At 42.1% G+C, this 19,310-nt stretch overlaps 1 protein-coding gene across 1 annotated transcript in view; it reads left to right on the top strand.

Moving 5' to 3' along the window:
* Positions 1 to 19,310, top strand: part of astn1 (astrotactin 1) — a gene marked incomplete at both ends in the record, with an annotated part of 673,839 nt that overhangs the window by 399,170 nt on the left and 255,359 nt on the right. The window contains one exon of the mRNA XM_080725574.1: positions 10,247 to 10,351. Coding sequence (XP_080581700.1) covers positions 10,247 to 10,351 — 105 coding nt within the window. The remainder of the gene's footprint in view (positions 1 to 10,246; positions 10,352 to 19,310) is intronic.

Here is a 19,310-nt window from a genome sequence, read left to right as displayed (position 1 = left end):
AGAGAGACTCGCAGACAAAGATGGATCGCTGGAGAGTGTGCAATAGCTCAGATTCTCACTCTGATCCTCATTGGGGGTTTCGTAGCAGAGTTGGTGAGAGGACTCCCCTAAGGACTGGCGCCTCACAGTCGTGACATATCGATTTAGTTTTGATTTATTTAAGTGTCATGCGCTCCATGGCCCTTGTTTATTGCATCACATGGGCTTAAAGACAAACATTGGAATGTGATCGCTGCGTTGAAAGTTCCATTGAAATTAACCCATTAGGACCTGAGGCCGATTAAAAAAAGCCTTCTAAATCCTGGTTCTCAAACCTTTTTCATGTCAAGGACCCCCAGAATCATTTGCATTTGGCCACGGACCCGCATCCCGCATCTCAAAATAATTTGGTCCAGCCTTCCAGGGACCCCTAGCAGAAGCAAATATTTGAGTTACAAATGGTTGCTTTCAAATAAATAAAATAAATTCAATGATTTGTCACAAATTTTCCGATTAAAAGAAAATGTGCGCAGCACTAAGTGACGCGTTATGAGCTTTTATCTGCTATTTTTGAATAGATAAAAGTCATTGGTAGATCAAAATAAAATCATGGTTAAAGTGGTTAAAATATAGCTAAAATTTTAGATGACACAATTTACTGCTATGGGTTAACATACCTGTTTATTTAAAGGTATAGGTGATATTTATTCAGTTTTAACAAAACTGTTTTTTGTTTGATTTTTGTTAGAAGGTTAAGAACTCCTGGGGGGTCCAGGGGAAAAATCTGCCTAAAATGCATGCCCACATTGGAACACAAAACTACAATGATTGTGGCTACTCTTGACCCACCAAATGTAAGCTAAGCCCTGAAAATTCACAAATGCAGTGTAAAACATGACATTTCTCTGACTAAATTGTAATGCTGTGATCACTTACTAGGGAAAAGAGGATTGAAAAAGGCCTATGGAAAATTTGCATTCTGAATAGTGAAAAAGACTCAAGACCTCATTGGAGACATATATAGTGAATAGAGAAATTGTCCATCAAGGTGTCATCAAATGATAGGCAAAATGTTATGAATATATTTCAAACTATGACGTAACTACAGATGTAGAGTACAGATTTAGTGAGAGTAGTGCTGTAATATTAGTAATGCGCGAGGCTCACAGCGCGAGGCGTTGTGAGCATGTAGATCTGCTATTTTCTCAATAGAACCGTGTAATACAAGATGTAATGCCTCTTTTTCATGAGGACTCCCATCTTTGCCATACCCTAGCTTTTGCTGAACTGACGCCACTGGGGAACACTAGTCTACATGGGAACTATCAGAATATAAAGCAATTCATCACTTATTAATTTATCACTTTTTCTATGAAAGCCAAAAGTGTAAGATATCAAATAGTTTTGGAATTTTGTTTCTAGCTGCTACAGAGGCTGAGTAATACATTTTTCAGAAAAACAGGGTAATTTTCTAATCAGACTTAGGTCTTTATTAAGACTTTTTTCAAATCGTACTTAAAGGAGTAGTTCACCCCCAAAATGACTTTTTTTCTATTGATTAGTCATGCCATGAAGAGTAGAGTTCAATAATATTTTTAGTTTTTTGTCACATTCCTAAGACAAAAATTTGATTCGAGTAAATTTACCCCAATTGATTCCAGATGGTGACCCGTTTCGAAACGGGTCACCATCCGGAATGAATGGGGGTAAATTTATTGTTATCACATTTTTGTCTTAGGAATGTGACAAAAACCAAAAAAAAATGATTGAACTCTAGTCTCCATGGCGTGACTAATCAATAGAAAAAAAGTCATTTTGGGGGTGAACTACTCCTTTAAGCCCTTTGCACACAGGACAGTTGCGTTTTTTTCGTTTGCGGCATGAATAAAACGCATTGGATTTGGTGTGCAAGGCTGTGCGGAATCGGCGCTGCGGATCCAAAAAGGAGTCATAAAAGGAGTGATGAGTTTTTTACCGCATGCGTCAAGACGCACGAATCGAACTGGGTTCGATAGAGAAAAAAACGCACAGCGGCAGCCACTCGTCGCACGGCTAATTCGGAGCCGGTGTGCATGAGGTCATAGAGAATCATTGTTTTCTTTTCAAAAAATTATATTGTCCGTTTTATCCGTGCGGTTAAACGCGCCTGTGTGCAAAGGGCTTTAGGCCTAAATGGGTTAAGGAAACACTATTTAACCTTATTTAACCGATCTGCTCTGCTGTTTAGCGCATGGTCTAAAGTGCACGACACAAGCACGTTTAGGAGTGTCCAGCTCCACTGTTGCCAGTTAAACGGTCTGGGTGCAAAGCAAGGCACAATTTGCAAAGGTTCATTAATTAATCATGGGTGAGTTTGGGGCATAACATGAATTCAGCCGACCAGAGTGTCATCTCCCATTGCCTTTAAGAGTCCAGGTGGGCCTGCACCTGGCTCACTGCTAATTAAATGGGGGACACTGCACGTTGGAAGGGAAGTGAGCGGTCAAAAGCCTTATAGTTATAGTGGAAACCAGGTTGCTACTGGGAAGGGTATTTTAGTGCATCTGCCCTCATTAACACGTATCTTACGTTGCAAACATTGGGAAGGTGACTATTCCGATTGACATCTTATGACCAGCTTACTGCACTGTAAAGCCTCCATGTACAGTACCTTGAAAGTGAGCATGTTGTTTATTTACACCAAAGATAAGTACTGTATGTTTGGTGACTTTGACAATGGCTGTAGCACTGATTGTGAGAAGACACGCTATAGACAACAAAGCAGGGTGACAAAGAAAAGACACAATATTCCATCAGAGAGTCACATAGACAAAAAAAAAAAAAAAAAAAGTAATAATTATGTCCGCGAGGGGGCATTTTGTAGGAACATTTTAGAATACACTATACTGTATAGTGAATCGGTCGTCTAACTGTGGCCAGCTACACTCTTAAAAGTTTTGCTGTGAAGGTTTAGCGCACTCCTCAGACCATGCAGGTTAAACAATGCAATACGTTAAACATAAAAAATGTCAACACTTTTAAAAATAGTGAAGCTGGTGAATATATTGCCAATTTTCAAGCTGGTTGATCAGCTATTTTTTGCTATTCGTCGTAAGACTTTTTATATCGGCTGAAGTGGTTAAGTGGGGATCGCTTCTCTGTGACTTTAGACTTTAGACTAAACAAGCGATGATGCTGTTCGCGCAACTCTTGAACCTTTAGCAGGTGGCTTGGAATGTTTTCTTTCTTTTTTTTTTACATTCTGTGTTACAATAGGACACATCATTATTAATTATCAACACCTGTACGTTTTATAGAAGCTTGTACGGTACAAAACACTAAAACCAAACTCCTCCTTATCAAGGGCCCCCGATGCTGACTACACAGACACAGACACACAGTGAACTTGGGGATGTTTGCAAAGTGAAGTTCAGTCAAATTAATCATCCTGTCAGACAATGAGAACAGTGCACCCCAGGGCTAAAAGGGAGACAAGGCCTCTCAGCAAGAAGAAGAATACGCTGCGCCGCTGTATATGTTTTGGGCTTGTTATTCATTTTCACCCGGGGAGGTTGGGGGGTGGAGTGGAGTGGAGTGGAGTGGAGTGGTGGGCCATGTAGTGGTGTGGCGTGGTTGCAGTGTGCTCAGAGCTCGCTCACTCTCGCTCGCTCGCTGGCTGCCGGGGGAATACGTCTATCGGCCCGGGGAGCCATTTCCCATAAGAGGGGATAAATGGATGTAGCTGAAGGTGAGGACAATGCAGGAGCATCACATTTAGAGGCTTATTCATCAAGTTCATAGGAGGGGAGGTGTCATCATGCCTCTGCCAAATGTTGCATTTTCACAGGGCCCCTTGTAAAGGAACTGTAGGCCGAAGCGGGCGGCTGTTACTGACATTGCACACATCGCCGCCGCACTTTTCCACTCCTTATCTAATTGGTATTTCCACTTTAGCTTTCAAAATGAATTACAACCGTGGCATTTTATCCTTTGTTGCCCGAGTGTAATGCCTCCTGTAAAATAAGGTTTATCCTGGGGGCGCCCGCTGGCCTACGGGTCCTGGCGCATACCATTTAGGCATTGCCACATAGGCATGGATGCCTGGCGGCGTCGCCGGTTCGATTCCCGATCCGGACGACCTTTGCCGCATGTCACTCCCTGTCTCTCCCCCCACTTCCTGTTAGTCTACTGTCCTATCAATAAAGGCAAAAAAGCCCCCCCCCCCAAAAAAAAAATAAATAAAAAAATAAATAAAAAAATAATAATAAAAAAATAAAATAAGGTTTAGGTTCACGACCAATTTGCACTTTCTTTCTTCCAGTAACTAACTCAGCATAGCTACTGACAAAGAAACATTGAAGGACCTATAAGTGCAATATGGCACCTCCCTCTGAGACACTGTTGCCGGCTAATGGCATTCTTCCTTAGTGATTTATTGGATTTCTTTCCTTCATTAATGTATTGCCTGTGGTTCTCGTACTGTTTGGGGGGGGGGGGGGGGGGGGGGATACAGTATGTGTGTGACAGCAAAATGTGTCTTGAATTTACTATGCACTGGGACAATACTGTAGACCATATGGGGCAGTCAGATTAGCAGTTCACCTATATTTCCGTACAATTCGTAGCATTCATATTGTTTTTCAGTTGAAAACCATGCCAAAGGGGAATAAATAAATAAATGGTATCCTGCGTCAAAGCTATTTTGTATCGATGCCATGCATTACATGAATTTGCATATTTCGGTCAATTAAAGGAGTCATTGACTTTCTGGCAGTGTCCCATTACCCCATTCGGTACAGCAAACAGGGAGACCGGAATGGATGATACAAGCGTTTTTTGGCAAGCATTTGGCCTGTCTGAACCGTTTGCGTTTGACAAACAGAAGAGCCGGAACTCGTCTTGTCCTCAAAGACAACAACAGCACTCTTTGCTGCTAATGCCAGAGACGGAAAATACTTCACGCTGTCAAAAAGAACTTGACATCACATCTTGTGTGCATGGGTGTCGTGAGCCAGGCATACGCCGTGGACAGAATTCAGATCTGCCCAATCCCGTTAAGACCTGATGTGATCACATCACAAAATCCAGAAGGTCAGAATGTGAATTGGATCATTGAACGGGTTGGCTGAGGCCACACTCTGCTTGCAAGCAATAAAAAAAACAACAGGCCTGCGCCTCAAGACAGGTGATATATTCTGACACAGTCTCAGAGGAGCTTCCTCGCATCACAAATCCGCCGTTACTCGGTGACAGATTGACCTCTGCACCACCAACACATGCCTCTGTCCTCAACGAGACACCACAACGAGGTTGATCTCTTTTTTTGTTTGTCTCATCTATATTTCACCATGTCTCCATCCGCCACACACACACACACACACACACACACACACACACACACACACACACACACACACACACACACACACACACACACACACACACACACACACAGAGTGTTATGGTCTTCCCTCCGCTCATCGTCTCTCTTGTCTTTCTCGGTCTCCGGTCCGTATAGCTACAGGATACGTGTCCTAGGCGCGAGTGTGATCCCGATGCCTTCCACATGTGCTTGTGAACACGGCAAGGCTGTCAGCTGCCACAGGGAGACGGGACGGTTTCTATCCGTGGCCACGGCAGCTCCGCATTACAGCCTGATAGGCAGGATGTAGACTTTAAGCACTCGAACCCTCCTGCGTCCTTATTCTGGGGGAACATTCACTGAAAATAGCCTATGTACAAAGCTAACAAGGGAAGCTTGTAGATGAGCTGTTTTAGGAGAAGGGATTTGGCGTAGAGGGAAGAAAAGGGCGGACCAAGTATAGAGTCGGACCTGGACAACTACGACTAAGTATAGAGGGTTTAAGTGGTTAAAGGTTGGAAAGGATTAGGATTTTTATATTCTAATAAGACAGAAGAATAACAAAAAAACTAACTCTAGCCCTAATTGTAACACGTTTAATGTGATTGTAGAAAAGCACAAAGATGACTCTGTTTGGAATTCATATATATTTTTTAAACGATAATATACTTTGGCATTGAGCTGCGATTGGAGGAGAAGGGACCAAAGCACATTTTCACCTACTGTATACCATGTGTTGTTCTTTAAGAATTTGCACATGCCAACATCCTATAATAAATAATAGGACTGGGATTGCATCTTTTATGCTGACCAGACGTGTCTCCAACGTGGCGTCTGTAGATGACGGATGTCTTTTGTCTGGCTGTTTTTCACTGACATGTCCTTATGTTGTGCTGTTGCTGCCAATGCTGATTTGAAAGGAGTCAATCAGGAGTGTCAGATGCGCCGTGCATTCATACGTTTTATGGACCGTGCAGAGCACGGAAATGAAAAATACACTTATGATGATGATGACACGTGAGCAGCTTGTAGTGTGAGAGGAGAGATAGGCCATATTGCTTTCTGCAGGGATACGGGTTGTTAAATTTGATAAAATCAATATAGATAACATAGCGGGCTGTAAAGCAGAGCAATGTAAAGCAGGAGCATCATGAGACAATATATTCAGTATGGGAGAATATTATTCTATATTGCCACAGAATATTGCCCAGGCCATTTATAAAGTCTACTTCAACTCCTTATACTGTATGTAGAAATGCATTCCTTTTTTAAATGAGTGAAAAATAGGACTTCAAGTACTTGGGCTCAAGGGTCAATCAACAGAGCAAGATCTTAAAGGAGTAGTTCACCCAATAAATGACATGTATTCTATCGTTTTACTTACCCTGTGATGTTTATGACCAATGGAGATTTGTGCTATCAAAGCCTGCAGTTCCATTATCCGTTGAGACCAGTTCAAAACTTTCCTGTAGAGTGAGAAAATGTACTTTATGAAATGCTTCCGGTGTAAACAAACTGTGCCCGAAAAGGGAGTGCGCTTGGCCAGGCGTGTGCGTTCTCAACCATGCTCGTTCGTGATGAAAAAAGTGATGATAAGGCTATCCATACAAAAACAGACAATACGTACAAAACTGTACAAAACTGTACAGTAAAAACATTAAGGGGACATTATTATAGCAAGTTGAGTGACTCCAGTGACAGATGGAGCAGATAGTTACCCATGATTATAAGTTTGACTTGCTTTAAGCCACCTCTTAAGGTTGAAGTTGAGAATAGTAAAATAGTAAATAGATTGTAAGTAATTAGTAAATAGTAAAATAGTATTACGAGTTTGAGTAAGTGAAAGATGGAGCAGATAATTACTCATGATTACAAATTTGATTCGCTTTAAGCCACCTCTTAAGGTTAAATTTGAAGGTCAGATAGTTGGAGGACTGTCTTACTTCAGTAGGGAGACTGTTCCATTGATGGGAGGCTCTAACAGAGAGGACTGTGTTACCAAACACACTCTGCCTGAATGGCACCTCACAGTCCCCTCTGGTAGTTGCCCTTGTTGTTCTGCCACCACTATCACTATGTTTTATGAAGTGTTTCAGTGGTGAAGGTGCAAGCCCATTGAGAACCTTGAACACAAGACAGGAATCCATAAAATGCCTAAAGCTCTCAAAGATGGAGGGCTCGTCTAAGGACGACCTAGAGAGAGAGAGAGAGAGAGAGAGAGAGAGAGAGAGAGAGAGAGAGAGAGAGAGAGAGAGAGAGAGAGAGAGAGAGAGAGAGAGAGAGAGAGAGAGAGAGAGAGAGAGAGAGAGAGAGAGAGAGAGAGAGAGAGAGTCCCCTGAACAATGTGTGTGACAGGTTTGGTGCAAATCAGAGCAACGGGGTACCTCGCAAGTCTGGATGTTGCGATTGTGAGAAAGAGAGAGAGGCCCTACTGTGGTTGCTGTCCATGGTCCTGAAGTAACTGTAGCTGCTGGGGCCCTCCTCACAACACGTCATGTTGCAACACACTGTGAGCTTGTAGAATGGCTATTTTTATTTTTATGTTTTTTATGATATGCCTGGAATATTTCTTCCATTCATGGAACAGAACAGGAGCTGTGGGGGGAAAAACTAAACTTGACTGTTGACGCTTCACACGTCATTGGAACGCTAAACTAAGCTGAAGCCAGGTCAACTTAGATTTATAATGTGTCATACCCGTACCGCTCCACAAGTGATCCGCCTATCCAAGTCTCCAACTTCTATTGAAAATGATCAGGATCATCATTCTTGTTATGAATTAGCCAAACCATTAAAGGCTTTTTAACTTTTCCACAAGAGTGCCTTGCTCTGATTCTTTCTTTTTTCTTTTTTTTTTTTTTTTGCATGCTTTCATCTACAGTAGTCATACCACATGTGATCGGGCCATCAGTAGAGTTGAGACAATGCATTAAGATCAATGAACCTAAGGGGACCAATCAGAACAATAAAAGCTGTACAACTATCACTATTAATATAACTATGTTTTAGAGTTCTTCACCTCCCCCTTGTCTGTTATTTCAGAAGGAGCGAGTGCATTCTGCGGCAGCTTAAAATAGAAGCATTGCATTTACGGAATGTTCACTCATGGGTCATGTCATGTAATGAATTGAAACTTAAGCGCTATTTCCAGTGTCAAAAGAAAAAAAGCTTTACTAATTACTTTTCTAGTCCAACTGTTAATTCAGAGAGTTTGAGACCATACCCAGGCTGAATAAATTACTCTGCTTAGAAATACGAAATTGTTTTGATAGCTTTATCTAACCGAGATAGAAATAGACAAGAACACAAATCCGTGGACAGATTTAGCAGATATAAACTGCAGTCTTCTCATCCTCTTTTTTTCTTTTTTCTATTGTGGTTAATTACACTGAGGTACCAGGTTGTCTTCTGACTGAATTAATGAAGAATGCTGTGTGTTTGGCACGCAATGCTATTTAAATTGCATTCATCATAATCATTATAATCCAGAAAAAAAACGTGTTTCAGTAACTGTTGTATCTCAAATTGTGTTATCTGTGTGTGCTGAAGTACTGCAAGATGCTGGGCTCCCCTTTTATCTCTCACTAAAAGTTTGCTTTTCCTCCTACTATGTCAACTCTTATGAATAAATTGCTCGTTAATATTATCGTCTCCCGTGTGTTTCTGTAGATATGGCAAACCAGTGTGTCAGCCTACACTTTGATCTACCAGTGGGGGCGTTGCTCCATGCCTCTACCATGTCACATTATTACCTACTGTATATTATTAATATTTATCAAGGATTTTCTGCTTTTCTTCAGGCATGTTGAACTAGGGCGAGGTAGCGCGCTGACATTTCATCTACCGCTGAAGAAAACATGCTGCCACTATTCGTTGTTGCTATCGAATATCATACTATTACAAACGTATACTGTATGTATTTCGGTAAACTATAGCAGTGAGGTCTTGAGTTACACTTTGATCTAGCACAAAAACACAGAATTCTGTCCTGTCTCATAAAAATATTCTGATATTATAATGTAATTTGTGTATGTATAGGGGCTGCTGAAGAACTAGGTCTTGGGCTCCCCTTTGATCTTGCTCATGACTATTATGTCCCGTCTACCAGTGCAGATACTAGTATATCTCTGGTTCTCAAAGTGGGGTCCGGGAACCCCCCCAGGGTCCTTGAGGGTCTTCCAGGGGGTCCCCAGAAAATTGAGGAACAGTTTAAAAACACGTAAGCCCCTTTTCACACTTAGGCATATAAGGCCACAATTCATAGTGATGTGAGCTTATGTGAGCTTGTACAACTGTGGACAAATCTTCTTTTAGGGGGTCCCTGGACATGTTTCTTTTTGAACTACTGCTGTATACCCCGATCTACAGTAGCACCAAAGATTACATCAACAGATTAGTGTGTTTGTCCTAACGGGGCAACCAGACTATAGTACTTGTCCAACTATATTCTTTCTTTCCATCTTTTCGGATAAACTGTATTTTGCCACGATACTCCCACAGTTTTGGGGCCACACACTTGGGCCATAATGTCAAATCGACCGGCTTCATCAGCAGTCTTAAACTTTTCCCAAATATGGAGATGACTGACATCATAGATGTCTGACTTCATAGACCACATGAGACTGACACAATATGGGCATTCCAAGATATGGGCTTAATATTGATGAGATCAGGGATCTTCATATATGGGCATAAAAGGGACAAGGACGGAATGGTTGGCGCCACTCAAATAGGGACAAGGACTGACAATTACAGAGATATCCATGTGCAGTATGGGCATTAAAGGGACAAATGGTAAGACGCAATACGTTTCCCAGCGGATTCCTTGTGACTATCGTCAGAAGCAGGGCAACCACACTTGCAACATCCTAGAATTGCATATTTTTAGTTAATTATGTATGCATTTGTCTGTGTTTTCCCCCCCAGGAATGGTGAACTACAGCGAGGTGTCTGGCTATCCGCTGGTTCAGCATTGGAGACTTCGCTCTGTGCTTTACCACGTCAAACTCAACCAGTGGGTCCTCTCCCAAGGTAGGTGACTCTTTCTTAGTGACAGTTATTTGTTTTTGTCCAATAATCGTGCTAATTGATTCTCCATTGCGTTTGTGACAAAAAACAAACAAAAGCTGCTGGTGATCATTTATTCATGACCTTGTAATTAAAATGACACGTCTAAGTCATTAGCTCACAGCAGCTTCATTGTTTTTGCTCAACTTTCATTTTTCATATTGTATTTAATGTCAGTGCTACTTTATTGTCACGTGAATAAAGATTGTGAACAGACTCATGTAAAGGTAGCGATCATACAGTAATCTTAAACTGCTGTGCTGTCTCTGGGCAACTGATTTCCCCCCTTGGGATAATAAAGGTATCTATCTATATCTATCTATCTATCTATCTATCTATCTATCTATCTACAGTGGAAAGATGAATGTCGTTAACCAAATGAACAGCAGCATCCATATTCTAAAGGGAAACATTCTCCAAAAAATAGCAAACTAAAAACTCCTGTAGATCAGCTTTTTTGGGGAAGAGATTTAAAGTACAGAGTCAACTCAAGTCTTTAAGTGTCTAAAGAAGCAAAATGCAGCCCTCTATGGGCATCATGTCTCACATTTATAAAGCAGTTACTGGCAGCATAAGAGCTGCATGGTTTTATTTCAAGCTCCATAGACGTGATCCATCATGGTCAAAAAGTGGATAAGTGAAAACAAGACACAGAGTTTAATCAACGGTGTGGGCTTCCCAGTGCAATTGAAAAGGATTGATTAGCAGGTATCATGGGTAACTGGCTTAAATCCCCCCTCCTATATGTAATAGCCAACAACTTAAAATGTAAATTGAAAGCATCTTTAGTGCCGTGGGAGAATTGCTTTCCTTAAACATTCACAGTTTAATGACTCCGGTCCCCTTGCATTGGGGAGGGAGTTGTCCCAGACTATTAGAATGGAAAATGCTCACAGTTGAGTAGTATTCCCCTGGAACAGCAAGGGAAATCACAGTGAATAACCTGCTCCTTTCTGTCAACAATTACCATCAGAGCCTTTCACCAAAACACTTAACTCCCACTTGAAGCAGGGTACTGCCGAGAAATGGCATGAATTCTCTTTCAATCCCAGGCTTGTGAAGGCTTTAAAAGAAAGAATGAAAGAAACCAGTAATCTCATGAGTCCTCCACAGGCTAAGGCTACATGGAAAGAAACAAATACAAAGCTGATCAATATTCTGCAACTGTGCCCAGGTAGAATAAAACATGTTAGTGTTGTTCCCATTCTTTTTGCTCTTGTGGATAATCTTTAGCAAATAAATTGATTACAGAGGAAAGCCATTGTATTTAAAGGATTTATACTTATCTACAATATCCTGACTACAAATGTATTTATTTCAAACTTTATTTTCCGATATTACAGGTGATAATAAAATCTGTGTAGAATATTTTTAGACATTGACATTGCTGTTCTTTTGTGACATTGCTGCTTTTGTGGAGACAGAGATAGATAGAGATACCGTACAGACACATGATGCTTTGAACCGAAGTTTTCAAATTAAAATAGAGTACTGTGTTCTCTCAACTTGGAATGTTTTGTGGTGTGGTGTGAGCTTGTACTAGCTCACATTTATAAATGTATCTTTTATGAAACATAAGTAGGATATACATTTCCCAAAAGGAAATTCATGCATTAATTCAGCCTTACCAGAAGCAGTGATAGTTGTAAATCTTTAGATGAGAGAGAGAGAGAGCGAGAGAAATATATACCAGACCAAAACATTGTATAGACTAAATCATATAGTCTAATTCATATATCCTTAACCAAGCTGCAGTGCACAGCTTGGTTGGTGATTTGGTGAGACGAAGGAGAGCTCCAGGCAGGAATAACCCCACAGTCCTGGAGAACTCTACGCATCTGTGTCACCTCAAGACCTCAGGAGGGACCACCCAATACCTCCCCAGAGGAGCCTCTTGTTGGTTAAAAATAAATAGAGCAGGAGAGGGGAGTTTAGCCTTGGCCAGGAGGAGGAGATGGGCAGTGATTTGGCCACCACTGCCGACCCTGCCATCAGGAGGGTGTAGCGGTTCAAGGATCGAAACACCTGATTATCGATTGATTCCGCCTGAAGACATCAAATTTTCCTGGCCAAGGCTACATTCACCAAACGTGAATTGAGGAGAAGCATCATTAGATGTAATTATAATCTTAGAATATATTTTCACCCAAAAATGTGTCTTATTAGTGTGTTAATAAATAAGTAATCATTGGTTTTTGCAGGACATGATTATGTCCCAATTCTCAAGAATTGGTGTTATACAGTGTTTGAGTGTTATACATACTTTGTGCTTAGGTAGGGGCAGGTACAGTACCTGTACAGCATTAAGTTGATGCTCTGTTTTGATCTGGTGGTGTGCAGCACTTTGGGTCTACAATGGCTGTTCTTTTTTTTATAAACATTAACTTAACCAAAGTAATGTGTAAAAAGCAGCCTCAGCCACGGCATGGCATAAAAAGCCCCAAGCGACTGTGATTGTATAATGTGGTCCATTATGTCAAATTATCCCCTTGTTCAAACCGTCAGTTACAGAATGATTGTAGTGCCTGTGCTTCAAGCTCTGCCGGGCGAGAGCCTTGGAAGGCCAAATGAAAAGGTTGCCAGCGCTAGGTTCTCCTCCCACGCAAATTAACACCAAAGTCTCTCTGAGCGGGTGTTAGCTAACGAGCCACTCCAACAACTGCTAGCGAGCTCACAGCGCGCCACCGAGTGCCGCACTGCGAGCTTGTAGATCTGCTATTTTTGAAAAAGTCGTGAAAATGTGTGCAAATCTTTGAATATGTATTTTTAAAGCGAACGTTTGTAACTCAAATTTTGCTTCTGGGTGGTCCCTGGAACTAGATATTTTGAGATGCGGGTCCGTGGCCAAATAAATATCAGTTTGGCGGTCCTTCACATGAAAAGGTTTGAGAACCACTGACATAGTAGTCTCTCAAGAACAGACTAACTGAGCTCCAGCTAAGTGAAAAGAACCTTTTCTTTGACGATGGCTGGCCAGATTGCTGACATAGAAACATAGGTTTTTCAAAAAACCTTAAAAGGAATCAAAAGACGCTTATAGAATCAGGTCAAAATTCAAATTTTCACGATTTTTCAAAAATAGCAGATCTACAAGCTCGCAGCGCGGCACTCGGTGCCGCGCTGTGAGCTTGTATATCTACGATTTTTCAATAGTTAAAGCATAAAATAATAATAATGTGTGCCCGTTCTAAATGGATTAACACCAAAGTCTCTCTGAGCGGGTGTTAGCTAACGAGCCACTCCAACAACTGCTAGCGACAAACAGGGTCAAGAGCCAAAAATGAGTTCCTGAAAGACCCCCGTGTGCAGCCAGCTGAGATGAATACTTCTACTGTACAATTTGAATCCTAACTGGGAACACAGCACGCTAATGATCTTAGAGCGGAGCACTTAAATAAAGCTAATCATCACGCAAGGTCCAAAAGTAGAACGACGTGAAAAAAACGAAACAAGAAAGAAATCACGGAAGAGAATAAACAGGTGGCTAGAACAGAAACATTCGTCCGGGCAAAGTGAGACGTAAAACTGTGTAATTCTCAAGAGAACAAAGCACACTGTCCCTCCCCCAGCAAACCTCTTAAATAGGTTCCTCTGGCCAGCCAGCACAGGCAGGGGCGTCACAAGTGGGGGGAAAAAGTGGGACTGAGTTACTAGGGCCCAAGGTGGAGAGGGCTTCATTATTTCATACTTTAGCTATTGAAAAAATAGCAGATATACAAGCTCATATGCGAGCTTGTAGATCTGCTATTTTTGAAAAGTCGTGAAAATGTGTGCAAATGTTTGAATGTATGTATTTATTAAGCAAACATTTGTTCTGGGGGTCCCTGGCCAAATACATATAATTTTGGGGGTCCTTGACATGAAACATTTTGAGCACCACTGACATTCCGTACGTTTTTTCAAAAAACCTTAGAAGGATTTGAAATATTCAAAGACTTGCACAAATTTTCTGGGGGTCCCTGGAACTAAATATTTTGAGATGGGGGTCCGTGGCCAAATTCATATAATTTTGGGGGTCCTTGACATGAAAAAGTTTGAGCACCACTGACATAGTTTTTTTTTATTTTTTTCAAAAAAACTGCTATTTTTCAATAGTTAAAGCACAAAATAGGCCTAATGTGTAATAATGCGTTCACAGTGGGGGGGCCCACAGTGAATCCTTGTACCCAGCCAACCCAGGGCCCAGAATTCGGTGCGACACCCCTGAGCACAGGTGTTCCACATTCCTCCTAACCAGGCAGCATCTGCAGAGAGAGAAGTCACCTCATAATGGGGAGCAGGGGAGGTTTTCTTTCTTTTTTTGGCTGCCATCCGCAAGCAAGATAAAAACCACATGCCCACGGCAGAGAGATGTACTGTACTGTACTGTACTGTGGGTGCGCACACACCCTTTCTTTCTTTCTTTCTTTCTTTCTTTTTATTTATTCCGAACATCACACAATAAAAAGTAGCAATAAAAACAATAGTCAAAATATAATATATAAAACAATTCCCATCATCTCAAACAATAAATCATAAAAGTGTTCGAAAAGAAGTAGGAAGAAGCTATTATGCTTATAATATCTTACCCCTTCATATCAATTTTATACAGTGTTAACACGAATCTTGTGTTTGTGTTTACAAACACTGAGACTGAAATAAATGCACAGGTGACTGTATCATGTAATCAATTCCCAACAGATCCCCAAACCTATTGTTTTGTGGAGCACTGGTTATTCAACCTCCTCTTGTGTGCCAGTGAGGTGCACCCATGGGTGTGCCCTTATCGAGACATATATACTTCATTACACAACAAACGGTATTCCGCGTCAAGAGTAGCTGATATGCAAGCTCACATTGCGTCACCAATGCAACCGTTCTGAGCTTGGAGGTCTGCATGCGACACCGTCGCAGAAGGACAGAACAACAATTAAGATTCATGGACTAGCAGTAGCAGCTCTGATGCCGTGATCAGTGCCGTTTTGAATCGCTATTATTGTTCATAATTAACAGAAACCAAGGATTACATACAGTACTTAAAGAGTGAGAAATCACAATCAAAATCTTAAACATTCTTCCTCCACCCTGGGAGAAAAACAGCATCTGAAAGTTTGATGGAATGCATTTTATAAACGTGAGTGCAGTGACCACTTATCATGGGCGGTGGGGTTCATTTGGTGCAGACCGCGTGCGCGTACTGGTTTTTATCAGTGTGACGTGGACCATTAAGGCATCTATTCAGTATTCATTGTGGTATTACTGAATGTAGCTTATATAAAATTGAAATCAGCCATACTACAAAATTACATTCGATTACTGGACTAGATGTGTACAGTAGACTCACTGTTCCCTTTGCTCAAACACCTCCCCCTCCTTAGCACAGATGCCGCCACTGCTGTGGCAGTTCAGGACAGCAACATTTGCTGTCCTGGGTATCCGCTGTCTCCTCTAGCGTTGACCTCCCCCCTACCTTCCCCCCCACCCCCCAAGAGGGGGTTGCAAGCATTCAAGATTACTTTGTAAAATCTATGACCCAGAACAGGGTGAAACAATACTAGTTTCCTGTGTGTGTGTGTTGTTAGGGTATATGTGGCTCATGGGGGTTTTGAAACAGACATTAACAGAGGGGCCCTGACTCAAATGTAGAGTAGCTGTGGTGAGGTTAAAAAGTAACAAAGAATAAGTTGCCAACAACGCCACCTGGAGGAGAGCCCAGGAACTCCAATCAAACTTTCAAAAGGTTTATAAAACAGGTTCTTTTTTTACCAGGTGTGGAGCAAAGAAATAATCAGCCAAGGTTGCAATAAACAGATGTATTGCCAAATAATAATAACAAAAAAAACATAAAATGGAACAGGGGAACAACAAGGAGATGAAACAGGTTCTTGTAGACTCTACTTAGCAATGTCCAGTCCTTTGGGGAAAGCAACAAGGTCCTTCAGTCCTTAAATGGTATTGTCCTTCTTTGGCCTGCAGTTCTTCTCCTTAGGGTCACACAAATAATTGAAATCAGTTCCCGATACACAAATAGCCTACTTGCCTATGACAAATACAATCACTGCATAACAAAACAATAAAACCTCCAATAGTAAAGTTTAAAGCATAAATAAAAACATACACTCTATAAACAGGCCAAGATGGGACTAAAGTGTTCCAATGAATTCATTATTTGTAAAAAGGGAAACTGCTCATAGGCCTAGGCAACCAATAAAAGGAAATACAAAGCACCACGACTACACTAAAACAATGGTTAAGGACAGCCCGCCAAAGCACACCCAGTAGTATCACCACGCCAGTGTCACAGAGGGGTTACTTAACTTGAGAGAGGGGCTAGTCGTGACTTGGCCCCTCTGCTACGTTGAGTGGCTTCCCCTCGTTCACTCTGTCGCCTCGATCGATGGCTGATAGTCCACGTCCACACTGCTGGTTCCGTGTCTTTCCTCTCTTTCGGCCGCCCGTCGTCTGGCTCCGTTTCTCTGGCGGTTTCGTTGTGGCGTTCGTCTGTGGTGTCTGTGTGCTATGCGTTCTGGCGTCCTTCCTGTCCTGTGTCGTTCTGGCGTCTCTGTGCTCTCTGTTCGTTCTGACGTCTCTGGTGATTAACTGGGCACACCTGCGCCGTTCCCGCAGCCGTCACTGATGGTCGTGATTGTGTGGACCTGCCCATTATTGTCGTGGGAACTGTTCTTGGGGCAGCAGCAGAATACATATTGTACAGCAAAATAATCATCACAAGAAATGAAAACACACAACTGGTAAAAGATAAAAAACATACTGTGCAAAACTGGCCCCATCACATAGCCCATTTATCCCCAGATGCCGCCCCAGCCTGTACTAATAGGCGCAATGACACATAATCACCACCCTCCCCCGAAGACGGACCAATTGTGTCAAAGTCGGATGCACCACGGCGGATTAAATCCCACATAAAGCCCACATAAAGCCCACCACCCTCCGTGGTGGTGGGCAGGGACCTGTACCACCCAAGCGCCGCAGGGTACTGACTCTAATCCCCAATGAGAACAATATCAATAAGTATGTGCTTACAGGAGAGCCCAATTTTGGGGAAACAAGCATACCACCATGAAGCGTACAGGTTGGATTAGGCTTAATACATTGCCACTGGGTGTGCTTTATGGGTGGATTCAATCATGACCAATCAAATTATTTAATTACGGAGCAGAGCGACTGTGCTCAGCCCAACGGTGTCCGGATCATTTCCAACACTGTTAGGGAAGAAAAGCCTCAGACGTAATGTCTCCCTAAAACAAACTGTAAAGAAATACCTTGAGGAGGAAATAAGAAATGCAGTTAATAGGTCATGCTACTGGTCCTGTGAGAAGTGTTTCTCAGTTAATTAATTCCGGTTCATAAACTCAATTTATAATCGCCATATAAACTACGCCGACGTTCACATAGTGACTCCTGCACAGACCCAGGCAAACGTCTGCTCCGTGTTCGCCTTGGGTCCACGTGTAGCGGGAGCAGATGTCCGCCTAGGAGGTCTGTGCAGCACTCATTTGGTCTGTCCGTGCACACCTGCTTGTGTGCCCTGTCCGCGAGAAATGTCGACGATCTAAAAGGCAAGTCCACAGGCAGTCCACTGGACTCTCCATCTGTATGTGTGTCCATCTGTATGTGTGTCCGGCAATGAGACAAACAGAATCTGGTAGTATACTGTAGGTATTAGGGATGCAAGATACATTGTAACAGCGATTGATACGATACGCATCAAGATACGTACATATGGTTGACGATGCAGTAACCATATCGTTACACCTCTTTTATAAAGGAGAAACCTATATTTTGCCTTCAGTATTCTGTGTGTCATGACACGTACCCGTTGTCCCATGTGACCAAAGTGGTTTGAACCAAACATCCAATAATACCATCCTTAAATCCCTATGCTCCTGCCAACATGGCTGAAAACATGGCTAAAAACATCTAAAATCAATCTGTTTCAATCACCCCTGCCACCCCTAACATGAATATAATTCAATAATTTATGCTCCATCGCACAACCGCGTTTGTCGACCCGGAAATAGCAGACCTATAAGCTCACATCGCGTCGCATTCGTGACATAGATCAGCCTTTATTTTTTGGTCCACGATGCCCTTGTACAAGAACAAATCAGCCTTATATTCCTGCCAAGTGATTTTAAGTGAAGGGATGTCAGGTTTGAAGTTGGCTCACGCTCAGTGGATTACAGTGACATTTATGAGAAAGGAGACAGTGTCCCTGCACCACTGAACCATGCTTACAGGGCAGGCATCCCTCCCCGTTTCTATTTCCGTCTCTGCCTCTGTGCCTGACTGTCTTTATTTGTCCCTGTCTAATCTCTGTCTCTGATTCTCTTGCTCCTTTCCTTGTTTACTTCGGTTTCTTCCGTCTTCTTTCTCTTTTTTTTCTCCTTTTTAAACTTTTGTCTCGCTTGTCACTCCAGGCCTCTGCTGGTCTGCATTCCTTTGACTCTTTTGTCTCTCTGGCTTTTCTCTTTGTTTGATCTTTGCCGTTTCTCAAAGTCCTTGGTTTTCTTTTTGTTGTTTGTCGCAGTCTACATATCTTTATTTTAATTTTTTCGTTTCTCGTGGTGTCGCTGTGTGTGTGTTTCTTCTTTCTGCTCTGGTAGCCTGTCATCTTTCACAAAGGCGCGTGTGCGAGGCGTTCGTTCTGACAGCACCTGCCTTGGAAGCTTCGTGGAATAAGATAATTGTTGGATGTGTATTTAGTCATGCAGCACTTCTTGTTAAAGCTGCCGGTGATGTGTTCGACATTAATGCATGTTTTCTTTGCTTTTCCTTTCCAGAGCGGTTCTTTTCACGCTCCCGTTCTGTTGAAACTCATCAGTATTCTTTATATTTACCTCGTTGTGGAGGTCAGGCCGTATTTTCCATTGTGCCATACACATCCAAGCAGGGCTGCAAAGGGAAAGCTGAATAATGTTGA

The sequence above is a fragment of the Nannobrachium achirus genome, assembly GCF_963921795.1.
Source record: "Nannobrachium achirus genome assembly, chromosome: 5".
Taxonomy (NCBI): Eukaryota; Metazoa; Chordata; class Actinopteri; order Myctophiformes; family Myctophidae; genus Nannobrachium; species Nannobrachium achirus.
The sequence above is the reverse complement of the archived record's forward strand: the minus strand, read 5'-3'. Positions and strand labels throughout refer to the sequence as shown.